This window comes from Lates calcarifer, linkage group LG19 (assembly GCF_001640805.2).
Source record: "Lates calcarifer isolate ASB-BC8 linkage group LG19, TLL_Latcal_v3, whole genome shotgun sequence".
Lineage (NCBI taxonomy): Eukaryota > Metazoa > Chordata > Actinopteri > Centropomidae > Lates > Lates calcarifer.
This window is the reverse complement of record NC_066851.1, coordinates 11,901,574-11,922,958: the sequence shown is the minus strand read 5'-3', so window position 1 is coordinate 11,922,958 and position 21,385 is coordinate 11,901,574. Positions and strand designations below refer to the sequence as shown.

The 21,385-nt window shown below is 40.1% G+C and overlaps 1 protein-coding gene across 1 annotated transcript; it reads right to left on the bottom strand.

Annotated features, from left to right (window-relative positions):
* Nucleotides 1-770: 770 nt before the first annotated feature.
* Nucleotides 771-3,959, bottom strand: six6a (SIX homeobox 6a). The gene is made up of 2 exons (XM_018690265.2): nt 2,730-3,959; nt 771-1,537 (listed from the first exon to the last, which is right to left on the bottom strand). The coding sequence occupies exons 1-2, from the start codon at nt 3,299-3,301 to the stop codon at nt 1,372-1,374; spliced, it is 738 nt and encodes a 245-aa protein (XP_018545781.1). The 5' UTR covers nt 3,302-3,959; the 3' UTR covers nt 771-1,371.
* Between the last annotated feature and the right edge of the window lie 17,426 nt (nt 3,960-21,385).

Here is a 21,385-nt window from a genome sequence, read left to right as displayed (position 1 = left end):
AATATTCATTTTAAAAAATGCCTATCACAGTGAATATCACAGCAGCTTTACACCACTATAAGAAAAATACGGAGCGAAAAGAGAGTTAATTTTCATCCAGGATAGTGTGAAAATGTTGCTGAAGCAGTCATGCATGAGCCTCCAAGTTGTCAATTAAAATTAAACAAAAATCTATCAAACGAAAAGAGTACTTTTTCCAAACAGAGATTATCTGGAATTATAAGATAATGTTATACGGGTGCATCGACTGTAAACGAATTCAAATGCAGAATAAAACTAAATATTATGTCGATATAGCCGTGATAAGTCGGTCATAAGAGAGTCTGCAGTCATTTTAATGTTAATTTGAGTGATGCATTTGCACCATGCACGGCCTGATGACTGAATCACAGCCATGGCTGTCATGGGAAAATGGACACTTGCACGATACAAGAAGCCTGTTTCCACATTGTCTAAAGCTCATTTCCACAATCTGCCGTGTTTTGATCTGTATGATCTCTTCTCGCAGATCATCCGGGTTAGTGAGCCGGCCTCTCCGTGACCTCTCGCTGTCATCCCTGTGTTACAGGACGCCGAGCATGTTGGCCAATTAGGCCTCGCTCTGAAACGTGTGAGAGAGAAGAGCAGCGCCGTGGTGTTAAAATCACGAAAAGTTTTCTCAGCCAAGAGATTTTATATAACAATATTAATATTTTCCAATTTTATTCATCACGTTTTGTCTTTTTTTCCCAACATGACAATAAAAAAAGAAAAAAATATATACTCTTTTGATCAACAATTATTTTATTAAGTTATCTTTACTTTTTTTTTTTTCTTTTACGGAAACACATTTTCACTAAAGCGCGCATGCTCAACAGGTTCACCTGTGTACAAGGTAAGTATTAAAAACACCAAGCAAATGAATATGAAATTCGAAGAGACAGAGCAGATCGTTTTAAATAGGCAAATAAACATTATTTATAAAACTTTGAAAGTAAAGTAAAAATATCACAGTTCTTTTTCAACATGAAATACCCACAGAGAACAGCAGGTTAGGCGCCTTCATCCATTTTCCTTTTTTTTTTCTTTTTTTAACGTTTCGTCTCGGGGCGTTGGTTTATTAGTCCGTGAAATATGTTTGGTCCTTATTAAGTTCAGTTATCCACACGTGGGTAAAACGCAAACAAAAGTATAGGCCTATAAGGATAAGGACGGACAGTCAGATCAGATCCCCTCATGTTTTGGCAGCCGTCAAATATCAGTTTGTATGTGTGTGTACGTGTGTGTGTATGTGTGTGTTTTTAACTCAACGCAGGCACTATGACTTGTTTTTATTAGATTGTCTTTCACTCGTATCCCCCTTTTAATTCATCAACACCCTCGATCTGCCCGTCAGATGTCACATTCACTGTCGCTGGAGGTGATGGAGATGGCCGAGGCGGCTGCTTTGCTGGACAGACTGGCCTCAGGACTGGACGAGTTCCCCAGGCGGTCCACGGTGCCGTCCTCGTCCGCCAGGGAGCGAACCGAGCCGCCGGACAGGACCTGCTGCTGGAGCCTGGAAGAGAGACAGGACAACATGGCGTGAAAATGGCTACTGTGCAAGGCGTTTAGTCTTTTCAGTATGGTCAAAAATATAATCGCTTACCCCTGACAACTATTTCAAATAAATAAATAAAATCTAGTTGCACAACAGCTTTTTCTTTGGACGTTCTTGAACTGAGGGTCATTTTACGGTGCAGATGTATTTTCTGCTGTTTTCAAAAAATACTGAATGTCTAAAAAATTCCTGAAATAAGAGGGAAACAAAAGGGACTATTTCAACCATTAGCTTTTTTTTCCATTTCCTCTTACATAAAAAACACAATACACAATCAAATTACTAAAACTGTCATTTTTGTGGGGTGTGTGCATGGTTGAAAATATCCCTTGTTAAAACAAATAACATCGTTTTAGTATATTTTAGATATTATACAAGTAACACAGCAAGATCATAGATTATTTACAACATAATATACCAGTAGATTTCAAAAGCTGCTTTGTTAAACGAAGATTTCAATGTGCAGCATTACTATTCACTGTAATTATAGCCTATTTTAGCTACATTAAACATGACCAATACAAGTGTGACCTCGACCCACACTGCAATAGGCCTTTCAACAGAGTGGCTACGATGGTAATTGGCAATTATCGCATTATCTTTAAAAATAGATTTAATATTATTACAGAGCCACTGACCCACTGGTGTGTGATAACAATCAAACGCCCATAAAATAACATATTAACATAGCTCAAATGTCCGTGTTAGCCTGGATGGTGTTCACCAGTATTGTGTTTAATCTTCTTCACAACAATTTCAAGTAAAAGCATTTATCCAGAGCGTTGTTCTCCCAATAATTTATTTATCCTCATTAGTGCTGGCTGGTCATTTTCTGTATTCCAGCTCTCTTAAAATACGATTTCACTGGAGACCGTGAGCAGCACTTGTTACAAAACAAAAACGGCCCCTGATTGAGGGATTACGGGATGATTGTGAATCTAATATCCAGTGAAATGTCAGAACTGAATAGCTCCATGCAGCGTGGGTTACGGCCTGTTTTGCTATATTAAACTGAATGTGTATTTAATCACATGATGCATAGGTCGAGTCAGGGTGAATTGTGTTTTATCCTGTCTACTACGATCACATAATGTGTTTCCTGTTGCAGCTATCGTGATCAGAAACCATCCAAAAGATGAATGTAGCTCACCTGTTCTTCGCAGCCGCTGCTCTGTCTCTTTGTCTGCGATTTTTGAACCAGTTTCCTACTTGTGTGGGTGTAAGTCCAGTAGCCTGTGCAAGCTCCCTCTTTTTACTGGGATTCGGGTAGGGATCCTGCAAATACCATTCTCTTAACAAGTGCCGGGTTCTCTCTTTGAAGCAGTGGGTTTTCTGCTCTCCATCCCAGATGGTTCTGGGTAAGGGGAACTTCTTCCGCACCCTGTATTTGTCCACCGGCCCCAGCGGGCGTCCCCGCAGCTTCTCAGCCTCCTGGTAGTGTGCTTCGAGCCACAGCGCCTGCAGCTTCGTGTGCGACTCTTTGGTGAACTTGTGGTTCTCCAGGATGTGGTAGAGTTCACGGAAATTGCCGGTGTGGAAGGCTACGACGGCCCGGGCCCTCAGCACCGACTCGTTCTTGTTGAGGACCTCGCAGGCCGCCGGTGCTACGGGCAGCGACCAGAGGAAGCGGCCGAGACGCTCGACGTCCCCGCTCTCCTCCAGAGTCTCGCAGACCCCGGCGACCTGCTGGGGGCTGAAATTCAAGATGGGCAGCTGAAACATGGAGGCTTCTCCTGTGTTTCCCTCTCCCCCTCCTTTCTCTCCTCTCTCTCCTCCGCGTCGAGTCCTCCGCTTCTTCTTTCCGTGCGCCAAGGCAATCCAAGACACCCCAAAAAATAAAGGCAATCCCAAAGTTACCGCACCAATCGTCTGACCAGCCGTGGAAAAAACGCAAACACCAACCGCCGCGGAGGAGGAACGATGCTGCGTGGGGGCCGGCTACCGCATCCTCGGGCTTGGCAAACTTGGCTGGCAAAGGGCTGAAGGTGCAAGAAAATTAAAGCCGGAGCCGCGATGTATTTTTCAAGCAAGGCTGGGATTGAAGGTACGAAAGAATTAAAGCCGGAGCCGAGATGTATTTTTTAAGGGGGGAGAAAAAGACAGTCAAGCCCCCTCCGATGATTTCCTATTGGACTTGGCAGATTGGCTGCCCGGTTGCCATGGATGCACGTCAATCACTGTCAAGTTCGGCCAATCAGGCGGAAAGGAGATCTCAGCACCTCCCTTTTCAAAAATAATATAAACATTTTGACCTTTTTGCTTCACAGTCTTCAAACGTTTAGCTGCCCCACCGTGCTTTCCAAACACCCTCTGCCTTTGTGCGGCGGTGGGTGTTAAAGAAAGACTCTTCAGTCTATATAGTGAAGTGCCAAAGCGGGCAAACACGCTCAGCCCAGTCTCTCTTTAGAGCTCTTGAAACGGGCTTTAAACAGCAAAATGACACATCCCCGCTGACTAGGCTACAACGTCCTGCCCTGAGATCAGTAGATAATATTAGACAGTGTTATGTAAATTTTACACAGCTGATATTTACATTGTGTTTTGCTTGGCCGAGTAAATTGTGATTTTTATATTGACCTCAATTATGATTCTAATCTATCACAACATAAGGGTTATAATACTCTTATAATATTCCAATATAATGAACACTGCCAGGCGGCTCTGTACAATCTACATTTTTAGAATAAGATTATAATTTATATATATATATATATATTCTGATATGTTTAATAGCCTTATATAACAAAGTCATCAATGCTAAATTACAGAAATCTTTTTTTTTTTTAAAAAAAGGTAAATGTGGTCTTTATTTCAAAAAGACTGGAAATTTGCAGCCAACACAGTTTTGCAACCTTGAAGAGTTAGTCAAGTCTTCACGCATTTTTAAACCTCACAAAATATTAGTTTATTAATCATAAGGAATGACATTAGAGCCTAAGTTATGATGATGCATACTCTTTTATAAGGGGCATGAATAGATGCTCTTTTTGAAAATGCAGGCTAATTGAATGCGATTTTATTTTTTCTGTGCGTGTGTGTGTGTGTGTGTTACAGTGAGCCCTGCAGACTGACGCTCGTACAGTAGCTTATATTTACAATATGGTTGCATCAGTACCGACAGCGTCAACGCAGGAAGGCTGCTTCAAGGCTGTGATAGCTGCAATACAAAGCAGGGGAGAAACGGTGTAGGGCTATTTGTGTGTATATAGGATTATCATGGCCCTGCCAGGCTACTCGGCTTTAGTATCAGACACACTCCGTTTTGTGCACAGGCTGATTTAGTAAATAAGAGGGCGGATAGATAGCGCAGATGGTTTGAAGTGTCGGGTCAGATTATTTCATGGCTGGATACAGTAGTAAAGTTCATTCTGACGGAAAAGCCTGATATTATTTTCACAGCTACACCCCCCCCCCCCCCTCCCTCCCTCTCTCTCTCTCTCACACACACACTCTGTCTTTCTCTCCCTCTCTTTCTCTTTCTACCATGCACGCGCACACACGCACGCACCACACACTGGAGCTAAATCCCCTTCGGCTCTTTTTGCATGAATTATAGACTCTTGATGCGGGGTTATGAAATGCCTTCTGCACAGGAAGCTGCTCATTCTCTTGCTGGTTTCCTGGAGACTGCATCATCATCACAATATTATAAAAAACTTTAATAATAAAGAATGTTGAACGTGAGGATGGTTTTGTAATAAATTGGCCTATTTTGACAAATAGGTCGCATCTTTGTGAAACTGCCCGTTTCTAGCAGATAGAGTGGCCACTCTGGAGGAAAATTAACAAATTAAGATGATTCGAGGTCGATATTCATTCACCCATATTATTACACTCGTAAATATTAGTAAATAAAGTATAAGACCTCCGTCAGATGCAGCTGTGGAAGTAAATTGCGAGGGCGACTGACAAGGTGCTGCTCTGAAATATTTAGCTGCCTGTAAATATTTCATCCCTGCAGGGTGCCCGTCCCAACCTAAAATCTACAAGCACTGCAATACCTTTTCTAGGAAGCATGCATCAATAAAATATGGGCGGGTTTTGGATCTCTTAAACGGAGGGCTGGAAATAACAATTGTAGACAATGCTCTGTAAGCAACACGTCTAGCTTATAGGCGCTGTTTAAAGATTCATCACACTAAAAGAAGGTCAGAACATGTTTTTTTTCTCATAGTGAATTCATGTTTTCTGTTAATGTGCGAATATGTGGCTATTCTCCGCGTATTCATCTTGTGGAAGACCTTGCAAATAGGCCCTTTTTATTCACTCATTATTATTATTACTGTGATTTAATTGCTTGCATAGCCTTCCTAATTTTTCCTGTATTTAATGTCCCTATCATTTTACCTTCCATATAAAATAGATATTATATGTCATCTTAAATATATTCATACTCAGCCAGAGGTATGAGCTCTACTGTATCTCAGTGAGTCCAGGCCTATGTCACTGTGTCAGGAGATCGTAGGCCTCCTGACACCAATATCTCCGCACATTCAGCACAGCAACACAGTGGTTCTCATTCAAACACAACTATTTTTTCTGTCTTTTGTCCATTTGTTTTATGGATCTGACTGCTATCCCTGCAGCCAATCTTCTGTCAGACAAAACAGATTATGATGCTGTTGTAGGTTTATTACACCGGTGGTTGATTTTTAAATGGCTGTTTTTTTTTGTTTTTTTTTAAATTATCATTTCAAAGATTCCCTCGTTTATTTTTCTTATCCATAAAATTGCACACCTTCTTACTAAAATCCTTGTAGTCTGAAGATCAGGTGTACAAGATTCAAAATCAGAGTGGTGAAGTAGAGAAAATAACAGGAACACCTTACAATATAATCCAACTCTTCATACGTCAAACTGTAACCTGAAAAATTGCTATACATATATATATATATATATATATATATATATATATATATATATTTTTGTTGCAACTCTGTCAGAGAATACAACATATATATATATATATGTATTCTCTGACAGAGTTGCAACAAAAAGTGACCATTTTAACTTTGAGAACAAATAATTGTTGCAGAGTTGTGCTGAATTGAATTTAGGGAAATACTGTGAGGTTTTCCTGTTATCTTGTCAACCCTCTGCGGATGTTAGACAAGACCCCTGTGTCTCTAAATCTAATAAAAGCTAAATATTAACTGCAAGATATCTATAAAGAGTTGAGAAAAATGGAAGGATTAAGGTTAAGGATCATGCTGAAACGCTCCAGGACAGCCATTAAATGGACCTGTGAATTTAAAGTCTCAAAAATATTAATTAGCTTTCAAATTAAAGTAAGAACAATATCAGATCCATGTTTATCATCAGGTGTATGTAGGTTATTTAAACAAAAATAGCATTAAGCCATCTTTAATACAGTTCTGAAGGCTCTGTGGAACTTATGTAGCTGCTGTTGATTTTGTTCCAGCTGATACTGACTGAGAAGACAAACAGCAACACAGAGAGGATGGCAAGGTAAAAAATAAATAAATAAATAAATAAATTTTTTAAAAAAGGTGGTGGGGGGTGGGGGGGGTACAGAACAGAGGTGTGGTGCTCCACTGCTCAGTTTCCGATACAAGATGAGTACATTTATTTTGTGTCATCATTAGCATGTAGCTGGGTCGTAGCTCGCCCTGGGCAGAGGGAGGGAAGGAGTGGGGAATAGTTACATGTGAACAGGCTGGAAATGACCCAGATTCCCTAGGATCACTGGAGCAGACGAGACGCTACAAGAGCCTGTCACCAACAGCCATCCTGCCACTATCCCATACAGACCTACAGTACCTTCCTCTCTCTCCATCTGCCCTCCCCCACGTCTCTGCTGCTCTCCATATTCATAAGCCCAATGAAATGTATGCAAACATGCAAACAAGCACACCAAAGAGTTTGCTCACACTAAATGTCACTGGTCAATGCCAATCTGAAACGCATAATATCACCTCTGCATTGACATGCTGTTACTGCAAATACCCTCAGATCTGTCTGTGTAGGCACTGAGCCTGGTCAAAGCACTTAAACAGCATCAACAGTAGGCAGGCAGTGACATAAAACAGTGCCACACAGTGTAAATGTATGCTGTTAGCTGCCTGGGGCGGGTAGGCACTTCTGCCTGGCAAAGATGGAGGATGCAAACATCACTATGTGCGTTCACAGGCTGCCGGATTTCATCATTTTGTTGACTTCTCCCTGTGCAACAGACTGTTTAACTTAGAGTTAGCTGTACAAGCACAGGATTAACTTTCCAATTAAGATATCATGTCAGTAACACTACCCATAACCCCCAGATGACCCGGACGTATTTAAAGGCCAGGCTCATGCAGCAGGACTTAAAGAGGAGTCACTTCGCTCATACATTGCTTCGTGGCTCCACAGTGACAGAAGGGTTAAGCTAAAGCTCTCTGAGAGTTGTGTTTTCAGACCCATTTGCCCTCAGGGCAGCGCTAGCTCTCGACGCTGCATTTAATCTGTGGATTTGTGGTAACAGAGAAGACTTCTTATCCTCTGACCCATTGGCCCCCACTGTACATAATCCAGTGCCTTTCAGTCACACAGCCCTGCTGACACGGATAGTGGAGAGCCAATACACTGCAGCAGTCAGCGTGGGGGCACACACACATGGCCAGGCCTGCTCTGACACACATACTCCTCCCCCAGGCTTTTGTTTTCACAGGGCATACACTACACAGCACAGCCAGACCACTGTTATTACAACCAGCGCACGTGATATTAGACCTAAGCCAATTCACACTAGCATGATGTACTGCATAAGGAATTTCACAATGTCTATTTCAAAACTGAGATTGACAACAGCAGTGAATATTTATGGTGGAGTGTACATTGCCAAAGCTACAATGAAAAGAGTAATTTTACCAGCAGACCTGTGCATTATGCACACAGAGGCCATACAAAAGCAGGAGTGCAATTACACCTTGGTGAATGAGATTTTCCTGTTGTGTAAATCTATGCAGCACTCATACGTATTACGACCGGCTTTATCAAGTATCTGTGGCCTGCAAGTACAACTTCATTCAATCTTGCTATTGTCATGCAGCATAAAAGTGGGATCCAACATTCAAGGTTTCCCAGAAATCTCCACGTTTCATCGTCCCCGCTGGTCGCAAGCGTAAGTGAGAGAGGACATTTACAGAGCATGCCATAGAGTGCATGCAATTATTACATCCATTCCACTCTTCAATGCAGTCAATTTCTAGCTAGATAAAGGGCTAAATGAAACTAAGGAGAGTGCATGTTGCATGCCGCCCTGCTATATATTACCTGTGTTTGTGAGTGTATGTGTAAGAAGCAGAGCAATACAGAGCAGAAATTGCAAATAAACAAATATAGACATTACCTATGGCATTTGTACAACAAAGTGATTGTTTGTGCAAGGCAGCCTTTCACTGTTAGAGCTAAAATGCCAGCCTTGTAATTATGAACAGTGAATCCTCTGTTCACGCAGTTACATACAGCATGCTTGAAATTTAAATTGAGCACAGCAGTAAGTGATTTTCCACATACAAAACATATGTGAAATTGGCATCCAGTGGTGTGTTTTTCTTTTCAATCACTCCCTTATTTTCAGTCACGCTGAACTACAATTGTCGAGTTCAACAGCGAATGAATGTAAAGTCTCCAAAATCAATTTAAAATGAAATAACGTCCAACACAATTGGTCTGGTTGTCAAACCTGGGTACTGTATGACCAGATATTTAACAACTAATAATAAAAAAAAACCCTTTCAGGGAATGTTCTGTATTGACAGGTACAGACAAACCACTATGTAGGTGGGTTGACTGAATGTTTGGTCTTAAGTCCTTTAGTCCTCTGCCATCACCCACACACTATCTCTATCTGCCTTTCTGCATTTCATCCAACAACAATCTCTTTACAATACATGGGGCCTGCAATAAAAAAGTTTTTACATAACACCTCATAGATCATAATCTTTAACTCTGTTATGATAGTAGTACATTGAAAGTTTGTGTAACACCATTACTGCTCAATAATGTCTCCTCTCTGTTCCTCACTGGTGGTGACAGTGGTCACCCATAGAGCATTTAAGGCTACAGAAAAGCACCCTCTCAGACAAAAAAAACAAAACAAAACAAAAAAAAAAATCCTGTACATGTCAAAGGATCTTGACGACACCCAAAGGTGACAGGAGTCAAAACTCATCAGAGTCAGGAGGTCCTCTGGCACCAGGGAGCTACATGATGCGTGAGTCGGGGCACAGGTCACACCGCCGCAGCCATGCCGCCTGGGCCTCACCTCCACTTCACATTGTCTAAGAGCCTCTGCTCCTCTTAGGACCCCCCCACCCCGCAAACACACACACGCACACACACACATACAGAGATGACTGTCAATAAATGTCTCTTCTAGCAACAGACTTTGCTCTTTTGTCTGCACTATCACAGCTTTTTCGACAGTGACCTTTACACAGTCACTTTAGGATGTGTGTGATTAATATGTTTTATGTGAGTAGAAAAAAAGCTTGTATGAAAAATAAACAGCTACAAATACATTTATCTTGTACATATATGTATACAGCATGCAGGATTAATAGCATGTATTTAATTGTGCATATTCAACTAATAGCTACCCATACATCTTCAGGCAATTTGACAGAGAGAAAAAAAACAAAAAGAGACGCCTGGATTCTGTCCATTAGCTCTGGGGAATGATTCATACCATCCCCTCATAGCACAGTGACTTCACCCTGAGCTCAGAATTACTTTATAGTAAATGGTTCGTTCATCGCTGCATTTCACTCTCCTATACTATAAGGATGAAAAAGACTCCTTCAGATTGATTAGTTTCAATAAAACAGAATTGTTTCCTCAATCTTGGGTTTTTATTAGTGCGGAGGCTCACTCCAACAAGAGCCTTCACATACAATGCAGCACAATTGTGCTAAGTGTCTAGTGAAAATTTAAATGATTTCATCAGCGAAGGTTGTTGTTTTTAAAATCAAGGAACATTTTTTATCCATTAAAAGCAATTTTAAGTAAAAGAGTATAATGCCAGAGATCTTTATATCCAAACACGCATTTATTTAAAAAAATATTAGAAAAAAGAGAATTAAAGTTGATGTTCATGCGAGTTTTGGATAGCTGGATAATCCTTTATACTGATCAAAAGTTGACAGTTGTAATAATCTGCCTTTTCACTGCAAATGGAGCACCAAGTCAGATTTGGGAGTTGTTTCCTCTACAAGGGGCAGAGGCTAGGGATATCCTGGATTTCCGGACTCTTAATGTCTGTCAGCTGTGCTTTATTGATGGCTTATGTCAAATGCCATTCTGACAGAGCTCATTAGGATGAAGAGAGTCGTCTAGGTAGAGGCAGGAGAAGGCAGAGCTGGCAAGCTGCCTGATCACTGTGTGCACAAAGCTCACCACAGTACCTACAGGGTGATGCCTCTGACAGGAGATAGCTGACAGGGCTATCTGTGTGTGTGTGTGTGTGTGTGTGTGTGTGTGTGTGTGATACACAGACAGGGGTGAGGGAGGGCGATGGAGTGCAGAGAGGGAAAGTATATGTGTATGTATTCATGTCATTGCTTGAGTTACCCGGTGTCACTGAGCAGGTCCCTGCTTGATGCTGCGACTCCAAACACAACTGACAGGCTGAGAGTCATCTCGCTTTCGCCACTCACACATACTCAAATATTTAACTGTGCACAGCTCGCTCAGTGCACTGCATGGCATCAGCAGTCTTGTGCTACAAGGACAAGGCCCTGTGGAGACTTCAGAGACCTTGAGAAGATGAGTCAAATGATTTCCTCACTGGTCTTTGCCCTTCTGTGCCACATGGTGAACATAACATTTGACAATTTCTTTTAAAAGAGCATGAATTTGTGTTTTATTTGCAGCCAAACTGTCTCTCTTGGTATGGTTCTCATATGGGAAAAATAAATTTTACCCATCATCATTCAATGAGTACTCTCAAATAGCCAGCAGCTGGGGTCTGATACTACTTTAAACAGCTGAATCCATATCTGCTATGGCCAGCAGCACTGGTGATGAGCTCAGACTGTTATGTGACATCTTAATATACTGATTAAAAATGCATGTTTAGAGGGTAAGCACCCAGTGCTCTGGGTGCTCCTGCCAGGGAAGATTAAATCATTCTACTTAACAGACATGCTGGGAATTCGGGTCAATGTAAATGAACAAGATGTAAGACACCAAAGTCAGCAGTGGATTTTCTAACAAGACAAAAATAATCATATCACAAAAAAGAAGAGGATATGATCAATAAAATCCTGGCTGTGAGCCTGTGTAGAGGCCAGCTGCGGTGATTGTGATATGGCAGCGCTAATTCAGATGCTGAAACCAGCCTAAGCAGAGTTTGGTGCTAATAACATTTCATTTTCAGTCAGTTAAAGAAAAAAATCCAAACTGAAAACATCAGTAAAGGTTAGATGCACTCATGAAAGGGAGAGAAAAGTATCAAAAAGCTTAACGTATTAGTCATGCAATCATTAAAGAATGTAACACAACATTGTTTGTGGTCTCATCAGCATCCAGCTTCATTAAGGTCCTGCCCAGATAGTGGCACACTGCAACACATCAGCACTGACAGCAGCAGGGAGGTTGAGCCAGTAAAACCTGAGACAGTGTTAATGCCATCTTAGCATGGAAGTCGTATGGAGCCCGGCCAAATAGATGTGGCTGCTAATCCAATCAGCTAAAACTCAAGTCCATGTTGGCTCTGAGCTGATCAATAACTGCTCTTTCTTTGCCAGAAACACACTCAAACCTGCTCATACACCGATGGAAATACACTAACAGAGCCAAATAAAAAACGCACTTCAAAATTAATAACAGCATTATGGGCATTCATTTGAAACACACACACACACACACACACACACACACACACACACACTTTTAAACTTGTATCTGTTGTTTGAGTCAGAGGAAATGTGCTAGTTCTTGTAAATAAAACAAAAATTAAAAATGCATAGGAATAATTAATCATAATATAAAATCATACTGTTTACATTTATTTATTTATTTGTCTATGGATATGTCCGATTTCTATGAAGTATAATTTAGACAATATTTTATTTATTAAATATTTTGATGAATTCTGACTCATTTGAATGCTGGTCTAATTACATATCCATATCTCACAGACAATTAATAACAAAATTATGAAATAAGTAATAACTATAAGGCATTGAATTAACCAGAATCTAGCAAATGGCTGGGACTTCAATAACTTAGTGTTAAATATATGTTATATTTTTAGGGAATATAATGCCCAATCAACAATATAAATGTATAATGATGTAATAAAACTAACAGCATTGTCTCAACAGGTTGATTTAAAAAAACAAAAACAGAGAAGGTCACTAAAAATCTTCTAAAAACCTTCTAAATGTCCAGATCAATTACTGATATACTGACACCAGGCTTCACATATTATATCAAAAGTAACATGTATTATCTTCTATGGAAAACACAAGCTACACTGTCTGCAAGGGTTATTTTACTATCAGATGTGAGAGCCTATATCTTGTTCCAGACATTTTATCTACCTCCCACATGTAAAAGGATGGCTATTGTATACAGTATCTTTCTTCCTTTTCTACATTGGTGGGTTCCTGACGGTTTTTAGCATCACCATTTACAATCTTCCAAATGCTTTCAGAAACACTGACTGTCATGGCCTTGTGCTGAATAATACAGCTTTAGAGAGAGCAGGGGAATTTTCCTCAGGGCACAGGTGTGCCCTGATAGTCTCATAAGCCCCGGCAGCACAAAGAAAGAAAGATGCTTTCTTGGTGAAAAGGAATAGGGAGGCACGAGGTGGAGAAACAGATCAACAATGGCTTTCTCGTTTGGATGTATTTGGTTCTGACCTTCAGACAGAGCTTCAAATAAATGCGAAACCGAGGGGTAATATGTGATGTTCAAAGATGACTGGGAAAAAAAAATCTAATTCTCAAAGTGTAATGCATTTTCAGACAAACGGAGAGACAAAGTGTGCGGGCAATACCTCTCTCCACAATCGGTAGCACCAGCAGCTGCAGTCGTTTTCTTTTTATGTATTCATACTCTTGAGGACAAAAGTGCTGCCCATATATACCTAGAAACAACAATAAAAAAAATAAAAAATACATAAAGCACCATGTCTATCATGCGTGTGACTTTGACTCAATACTGGGTCATTTATCATGTAAATCTGAATGAAAAGACTACTGTTGTGCAATTACTCTTTTGGACTATAAAGCTTAAATCATTGCATCTACAAGAGAGCAGTAAAATATTCCACCACAGTTAGACAGTATGCATACATATTGGAGCCTGTGAATAAAGCTAAAACAAACAGCACTGGACTTTAAACTCTTCTCCTCCATTTCTACCATGCTCTTAACGTCTATTTGGACATGGTCCTCTGAAAGAGGCTGAGATGCTTGACATGCACTGACAGGGTTGACAGAGTAAGTGGTCAGACTGCTAAGTCAGGCAGTTAGAAGATAGACAAGACACTTACTGAATGAGGAGAGAAGCTGAAGGAAGTGTTTGCTCAGGAAAATTCAATGAGTCTGTCAGAGAAATTAAAAAAACCCATATTTGCTCTAATTATGGAATAAAATGATACATATATGTATAAGGAGGGAGGTGATATTTTTAAAATATATACAGCTCATTAAGTGATCTCTGTACATATCTCAGATTATATTCGTAAACATCAGTATTTCAAATGGCAAATCTGCCAAGCAGCGATGCCTGCAGGGGGTGAAGCTCAGAGAAATTCTGCTCGTCTGCCCCAAGAGAAGACTTTTTTTTTTTTTTTTTTTTTTTTGCTGATGGCACAAAGTGTCTCCATGAGGCTAATGCTTTATGTCAGATTCTATACTAACTAGCGCATTAGAAAGAGGGAATCCACCTTTACTTTCCCCATAAAAGCATTTTTCTTTTCCCACAACACTCAGCAGCAGTAAGGTTTTTAAGTATCGACACAGTTGAAAAGCTGATGACTAGGTTCTAAGTAGGTGCTAGAGGTGTACTGTAGAATCCTCCATGATTCACCATGTTTTGTCTGTTTTCTCTTCATTTTATTATCTACACTTCAGCAACAAGGAGAGCTAGACAAGTGAATTGATGGGAGGGTGGAGCAGGGACGTGGGCGGGGGAGGCAGAGGGGAATGATAAGGAAGAAAACAAAACAAAAAGGAAAAACAGACAAGGAGTGCCAAGCTCTGAAAACTGGCATGCTGCAGTTGTATGTCAGTCACCTAGCAACAAGTCCTCCCCATCACTTACCCCCCGCTTCCCCATCTCCCGCTGCGCTCTCTAATTCAACAAATCTGCTCAGAATGTATGGCTGCTCTTCTAACAAAACGCATTCTGCGCTGGGGGCTAAGGATGTGGGCCTCCGCTGAACACGCCACTCAGCTGCCCATTGACCACCGGGGCCTTTCTCTGCACACACTAAGGAGCGAGGGACAAAGACCCTGAAAGCAGGGGCAGCTCCACAGAGAAAACATTTGCTTGTAATTGTGTTTGACTGCATAATGAAAATGATGTTCTTTTTTAATTTGGGCTTGTTAAGGCCACACTATTTTCCTCTGGTCACCTGATTATTGTAAAGAAGCAACCCCTCACTTGCCCTATGGGGCACAGAGGGGGGAAATATTGAAAATGGTCCAAAGACCTCCCCACTCTTTACTTTAACCCCTCTTGTGTTTCAAGTGTTCTCTGGCAAAAACATAAATATGTAGACCCTGTTCATTACAGGATGGGAGAGTACGCTAGAATGAGTTTTTCTCTTCTTTTTTTTCCTAGAGACAGGATAATGACAGTGAGGCACACATACACAAATGGGAACGATGCCATGCTTGCCCTGAGTTGCGAAGCATTGAGAAGGTTAGCATTCCTGGTGCTACTTCAGTGAAACAGACCATTAGCGGGAGCATCGGGTCTAGCACCCAAAAGAGTGCTTCAATGGACACATTCACATCCAGTGATTATTTGCACTTTTTAGCCCCCAATTTCCTCTTTTATTAATGTGTGTTTCCTATATTCATCTGGATTCCCTTCTTTCTCCTCACTGCTCCCCTGCGGTAAAGGTGAGGAGTATTCAGGTGAATGTCTACGCTTGGAAAACAGAAAATTTGAACAACTCCAACCTGAAGACTAGTTAGTTTAATGTTGTTGTTTGAGAGGGTTGCACTATGCCACATTTAGTTTCTTGTAAAAAATAGCCCACCAGTGCTACTTTCTTTAACAGTTAGTTTTAATGTCACATTTCTCTGATTATTTCTGTTGTGTTTCAAACCATCAGAAGTTCATGTTTCTTTGAATGCTGTCAAGGCTAACTGTCACCCTCCACATGGACATCTATCCAGTGATTTAATTGGTTTAAGTCAGGTTCTCATTTTCCCAGGAAACACATTGATAAAGCATCAGGCTGATGAGAGGTCAAAAGTGAGAAGAAACGGGGGGCTCCCATCTGCTCACTGATATTCAAGCATATTCTCCTGGTTTTCTTCCATGAGCTGTGGATGCAAGGTTGACTAACGTGACCCTGACATTGAACTGTGGCCTTTCCCAACCAACCACAACACCTTTTTCCGCAAGATCAATTTTAGCATCACCATTCATTTATGATCTTGGCTCATGTTATTGAATCTCAAAGCATAGATTTATTATGTGGAGTATGAGAACATCCTGCAGCATGCTCACATAATCACTCTCAAGGCGGCGCTTAACACTGGCCTGCTATTCACTGCTATTCTAATTATCTTCATATATATCAAAAACTTCAACTAGGCGCTATATACAGCAAGAGAAGAAAAATCTTCTCTTGCTGTATATTTAATTTTTTACAGAGCAAGACCAATAAGCACGAGCTAAAACGAATACATTCTGACAAAAGCCCTGTAATGAAGCCTGCCATCATGAAGGTTATACTGTGAAACTGCTGTGAACAGGGGTCGATTTAACTTTCATTCATTTCACTCTGGAGGCTGCAGTTTGTTGTGCTGTTGAACCGTATTGTTTTACACTGAGAAGTGTTTCTAATATTCTGTCCACTGCATTTAAATCAATGAGGGCAGACTAAATATGCAGCCCCCAAAATGACCATAAATAACAATCATGAGGGTGAATATTTACTGCAGGACTGTGGTGTTGGGCTGCATAAATTTTAGCTAGGAGTTCCTAATAAACACTTACAGGTAAAATCAGCAAATGGGAATGTCTATTCCAGCCTGACAAATCAAAGTACTGATTATATTCATGCAAAAATCTTGCAAATCCAATATTACCATAACACAGTCCTCATTGATTTGTAACATTACCCACAATAGCTTTATGTAACCAGAGATATTAAAGAAGATTACTACCATGGTAGAAAACACAGTAAAATCCCTATCATTTCACAGCATAACATCATTACTAGAGCTGAATGAGTCAATTAATAGATTTTTCGACAGAAATTTATACAGTAGCAAGTTTGATGTTAAACTTAATCTCTAGTTTTTTGTCATTTTTTAAGTAAAAATGCAAAACATTCTCTAATTCCTGCTTGTCTAATGGAAAAATTTGCTGCTTCTCGCTGTTTTATGTTACTGTAGCTGAACAACTGGATTGCTGATGGCTGACAAGACAAACAAGCAATCTGAGGAATTCACCTTGAGCTCTGGGAAATCACAATGGGCATCTTTCACTGCTGCCTGACTTTTCATACACTAAATATTTAAACAGTCAATCAGGGAAATAATCAGTGGATGAACTGATATTGATGGTATGATGGTGGCTGCAGCCCTACATATTATCCAACCCTGATTTGGACCAAATGAACAAGAGGATTTCACACTCCATGATGAGATAAATTTCTTCCTCAAGGTGTGAGCGCTGTGAGACTAAAAGCAAATCTCCTCTGTCATCCCTACTTGGGCTGTGCTGCTGAGACTGAGCAGGTGTAAAGAGGAAGGGTTGAATAGTCCGTGGGGTCAGACGGGACTGACTTAAGTCGAAGGATCCTGTCAGACTGGAGTGGCTAGAGGGCCTGCGGTAACACTCCCCCTCCCACTATAGATTAACAAGTTTCAGCACCACATTGACGAGGCCCTGTTTCATTTAGTTTTTTTTTTTTTTTAAGTGTCAACAAGTGAGCGTGTCTGCCTCTGTGGGTATTTTCAGGACTTTCACCATAAGGACCCCAACTCTGACACCAATTAAAGAGATTATGTCTTAAGATGAGAGGAAAACTATAGCCGTGTGTGTTACCACGGTGATCACTTCTGACAAGGTCACAGGGTACCGTGCAACAGTGCACGACCTCAACTGGCAGCTGCTGATTTTAGTCGGATGAGCGCAAACAAAAAAAAGAAAATAATCCCTTTACAAACACTCAGGCACTAAATACAAAGCAGAAGGCAATCCTTCAAGATAAAAACCAAGCAACAAGACAAATGTGATTATCTGAAGTAGCAAATACAGCAACTGTCTGAAAATATGGAGACAGTAGTAGGCTGTGAGGGCTAACGTAAAAACTCAACTCAACTTTACTGACTCTTGTCCACATTTTAGTAATGTGGCTGCAGCTCACCTCCTCTCCTCTAAACAACCTCCATTGAGCCAGCATTAGAAGTGTAAAACTGCATTATAATTTACATTTACATTAGTGAATCACACTAACTCCTCTCGCAAACAAATATAATGGCAATAAACACATCTTTTTATATCTTATTTTCTATGGCAAGTACCTTTTAAGTAGTTTGTTTTATCATTTACCTCCCACTTGATGTTGGTACAGAGTAAGTAGAAATCTTTAGTTACTTCAGTGGATTCTGAGAACTCAGATGACTGTATGTTTTCATTAAGCAATATACAGAAAACACAGCACGGGAAACCTAAAGGACAGGAGCAAATAACTATTACTCCTATCAGTCGAGTTGTATTGTTTAACAAGACGAATACATTTAGCTCAGTCTGGCTCATGCAATCATCAGGCCATGCTGCACCTTTTTATTTACATATTCATTTTTGATGACCTCCGTGAACCCTATTAATTCAGAGTATTAAAAACCTACTGTCGGGGTATTTTATGGCGAAACATTGTGGCGTTTCAGCACATAGGCCTACATTCAAAATTAGATTAAACGAAATATAGAGCAAAGCTGACGGGTATATGAATTTTTTAAAAAGCCTAAATTGATTTTTAAAAGAGTGAAGTGTTCACAAGGCATTTTTGTCAAGTTTTAAAGCTGCGTCATTTTACGTAAATGAGTCAACTAAACATATTAGCCTTCCGGTGTTATGTTTTGTCGTTTATTTTCTCCTCAAATAAGCAACCGAGGAAATAAATAAATATTTATGCAATAAGGAAAAAAACTCATGTCATTAAAAGAGCAAATTTGCAGTTCAAGACGTCAGTTTAATTAAGCTGAAGCACCTGAATCAAAAGCAGGCCTCACCAGAGCTAAAGTTACAGCATAAGCAATAAATTAGCCTACAGGTCAAGGAGCTACATGCTACTTGCTAAACACGAGGCGGAGTAATTTTTGGGCCCCTCTGTTAAGTTTTAATAGTTTCTGATGTCCTACCTTGATGTGGAGGGCAGGTTCATCCAGACTCAGTTTTGTGCCAACAGGAGGAAACTCGGTGGCCTCCTCCTCCTCCTCCTCCATTTTTCCTTTCTTGCATGTTTTCACGTTAATTGGCAGCAGTTGAACTGTGAGCCGTAAATCAACAAGCGCGGAGTGTATTAATGAGTCGGACCACCCAGGAAAACTATTTTCTCTGCACTTTCTTAGCGGACAATGTGAGGATACTCGAGTTTGCCATGCTCTGAAAACCATGAATGAACATTCACAAGAGCAGTGCTCCCCTGCTGCCACATTTCCAGCAGGCTAATGGCTGCTACAAGTACTGATTAAAGTTTTTTTTTTTTTTTTTTTTTTTTTTTTTTTTAAGGTGAAGTATTTACGAAGTTAGGGTCCCTGCATGTGGAGCATGAAACTGAAATAAAAAAGTAAAAATAAATAAATAAGGTTCAATTAATCCGAAAATAAAATAAATCAAAATATAGCCAACCTAAACGAACAAATGATTATTAATCGCCACTGGCCTTGGCATTAATAAAGGGTTATTTATTTAAGTGAGAATACTGTTAGACAAACTTACATTGCCCTGTTAAAGTTGATAACATTTTACTAATTATTTGGCCAGCAATAACCCTTTTTTTCCAAACAGAAAGCAGGATTTCTAAAATATTAAATGTAGCAGAAAGGTCAACTTACAGGCTATAGGTCGAGCTATTAAACAGGCTTTAAGATAAACACAGAAAAAAAAATTCCCTCTACACATCCTTTAAAAACCTGCTAAAAGATCCTGCTATAAATAAATATTTTTTTTTCCACAAGAGCAGATCCTCAGCAGTGAAAGTAGTGCTTAATTGTCTTCCATTATGAAACCTCACAAAGCTAGACCACTGGCTACTAAAATTCCAAGGTTAATCTTGATTAAATGTCTTTCCAGGGTACAAAAAGCATATTTTACATAAAACATCCTTCAAGGGGATTGAAGCATGATGTTGGAAAAAATATATATATAAAATACTGCTGATGGCAAGGCCAAGCATCCCATCATTACAAATCAACATACCACTAATATGGCTTCATCTGCCTTCCCCATTATCTTCCTCCCCAATTCAAGTCACACCTTTAGCAAGCCAAAGCTGCAACTTTAATCTTTCTTCAGAGTATGTATTAAGATTTCACATGAATGGTTTTCAGTGCGTACATGGTACTTTAATATTTTCTGCTTTTGTGGCCACCATTCATTGTAAAAGACAAGTTTTGTTGCTGTTGAGAAGCAGCCTATAATAGGCTAAGTGCTGCTTTAAAAAATCAAAAGACTAACATTATTCTCCATTTGTAGGTTTCTTACCACATGAAAACAGGCTGTGAAGGTAAAACTCAAATATGAGAGTTATTTCAAACTGATACTACTCTTACAACTGACTTTAACATGTGCTGGCCATTGTCAAATCTCATTATTAATTAAAGCGTAGGGAAGTGCAATTAATTCAGCTTTATAAATGCTTCTGCACAGCCAGCTGTATCAAGGCTTCCCTCTCCTCTTTCCTCTGCTGAGAGGGGAAATCCTTCTGTGGGCTGAATGCCCCTCGCCAGTGACTTTTGTTCTCTCACACTTACCCCACACACTCCAAAAGTAACATCCCTCTGCAGAAAGAAAAAAAATCTTCCCACACCTGTTGATGAATTGTGTTTGTGTATAAGGCTCAGACTGGGCAATAACATGTGTCTTTATACAACTGAGGCACAGACCCAAAATAGCAGTTTCCTCACATGGATGAGTGGTGAATGAGGAAACCCTTTCACAAAAGACAGCAAAGAAGCTTGTGGCCCGAGTCAGAGTAATCGTCATTGACAAACAGAAGATAATTCCCAGTTTGGACAGGAAAGTCAGAAGATGCCTTAATGACTGCTGCTGCTTCTGCTGCTGCTGCAGAGGGAAATAAAGGAATGTTTGTGTGACTGGTGGCTGAATAGTGGTGTGTTCCTTGCCAACACAGGCTGCACACCCCATGAACCCATGCTGTTTTGTTATACCAAGAATACAGAGGAACAAGATAGGAAGTCACATCTGTCAGTTTTATAATCATATCCAAATTTTTACATTTACATTGACAAGTGTTGTTTCCAGAGCCATTTACATAAAAAAGTAAAAACATAAATTATGATTGTGATGTGAATATTCCAATAATCAAAGTCTAAAATAGAAGAATATAACATATTATATGGATAGGCTGTGCATTTG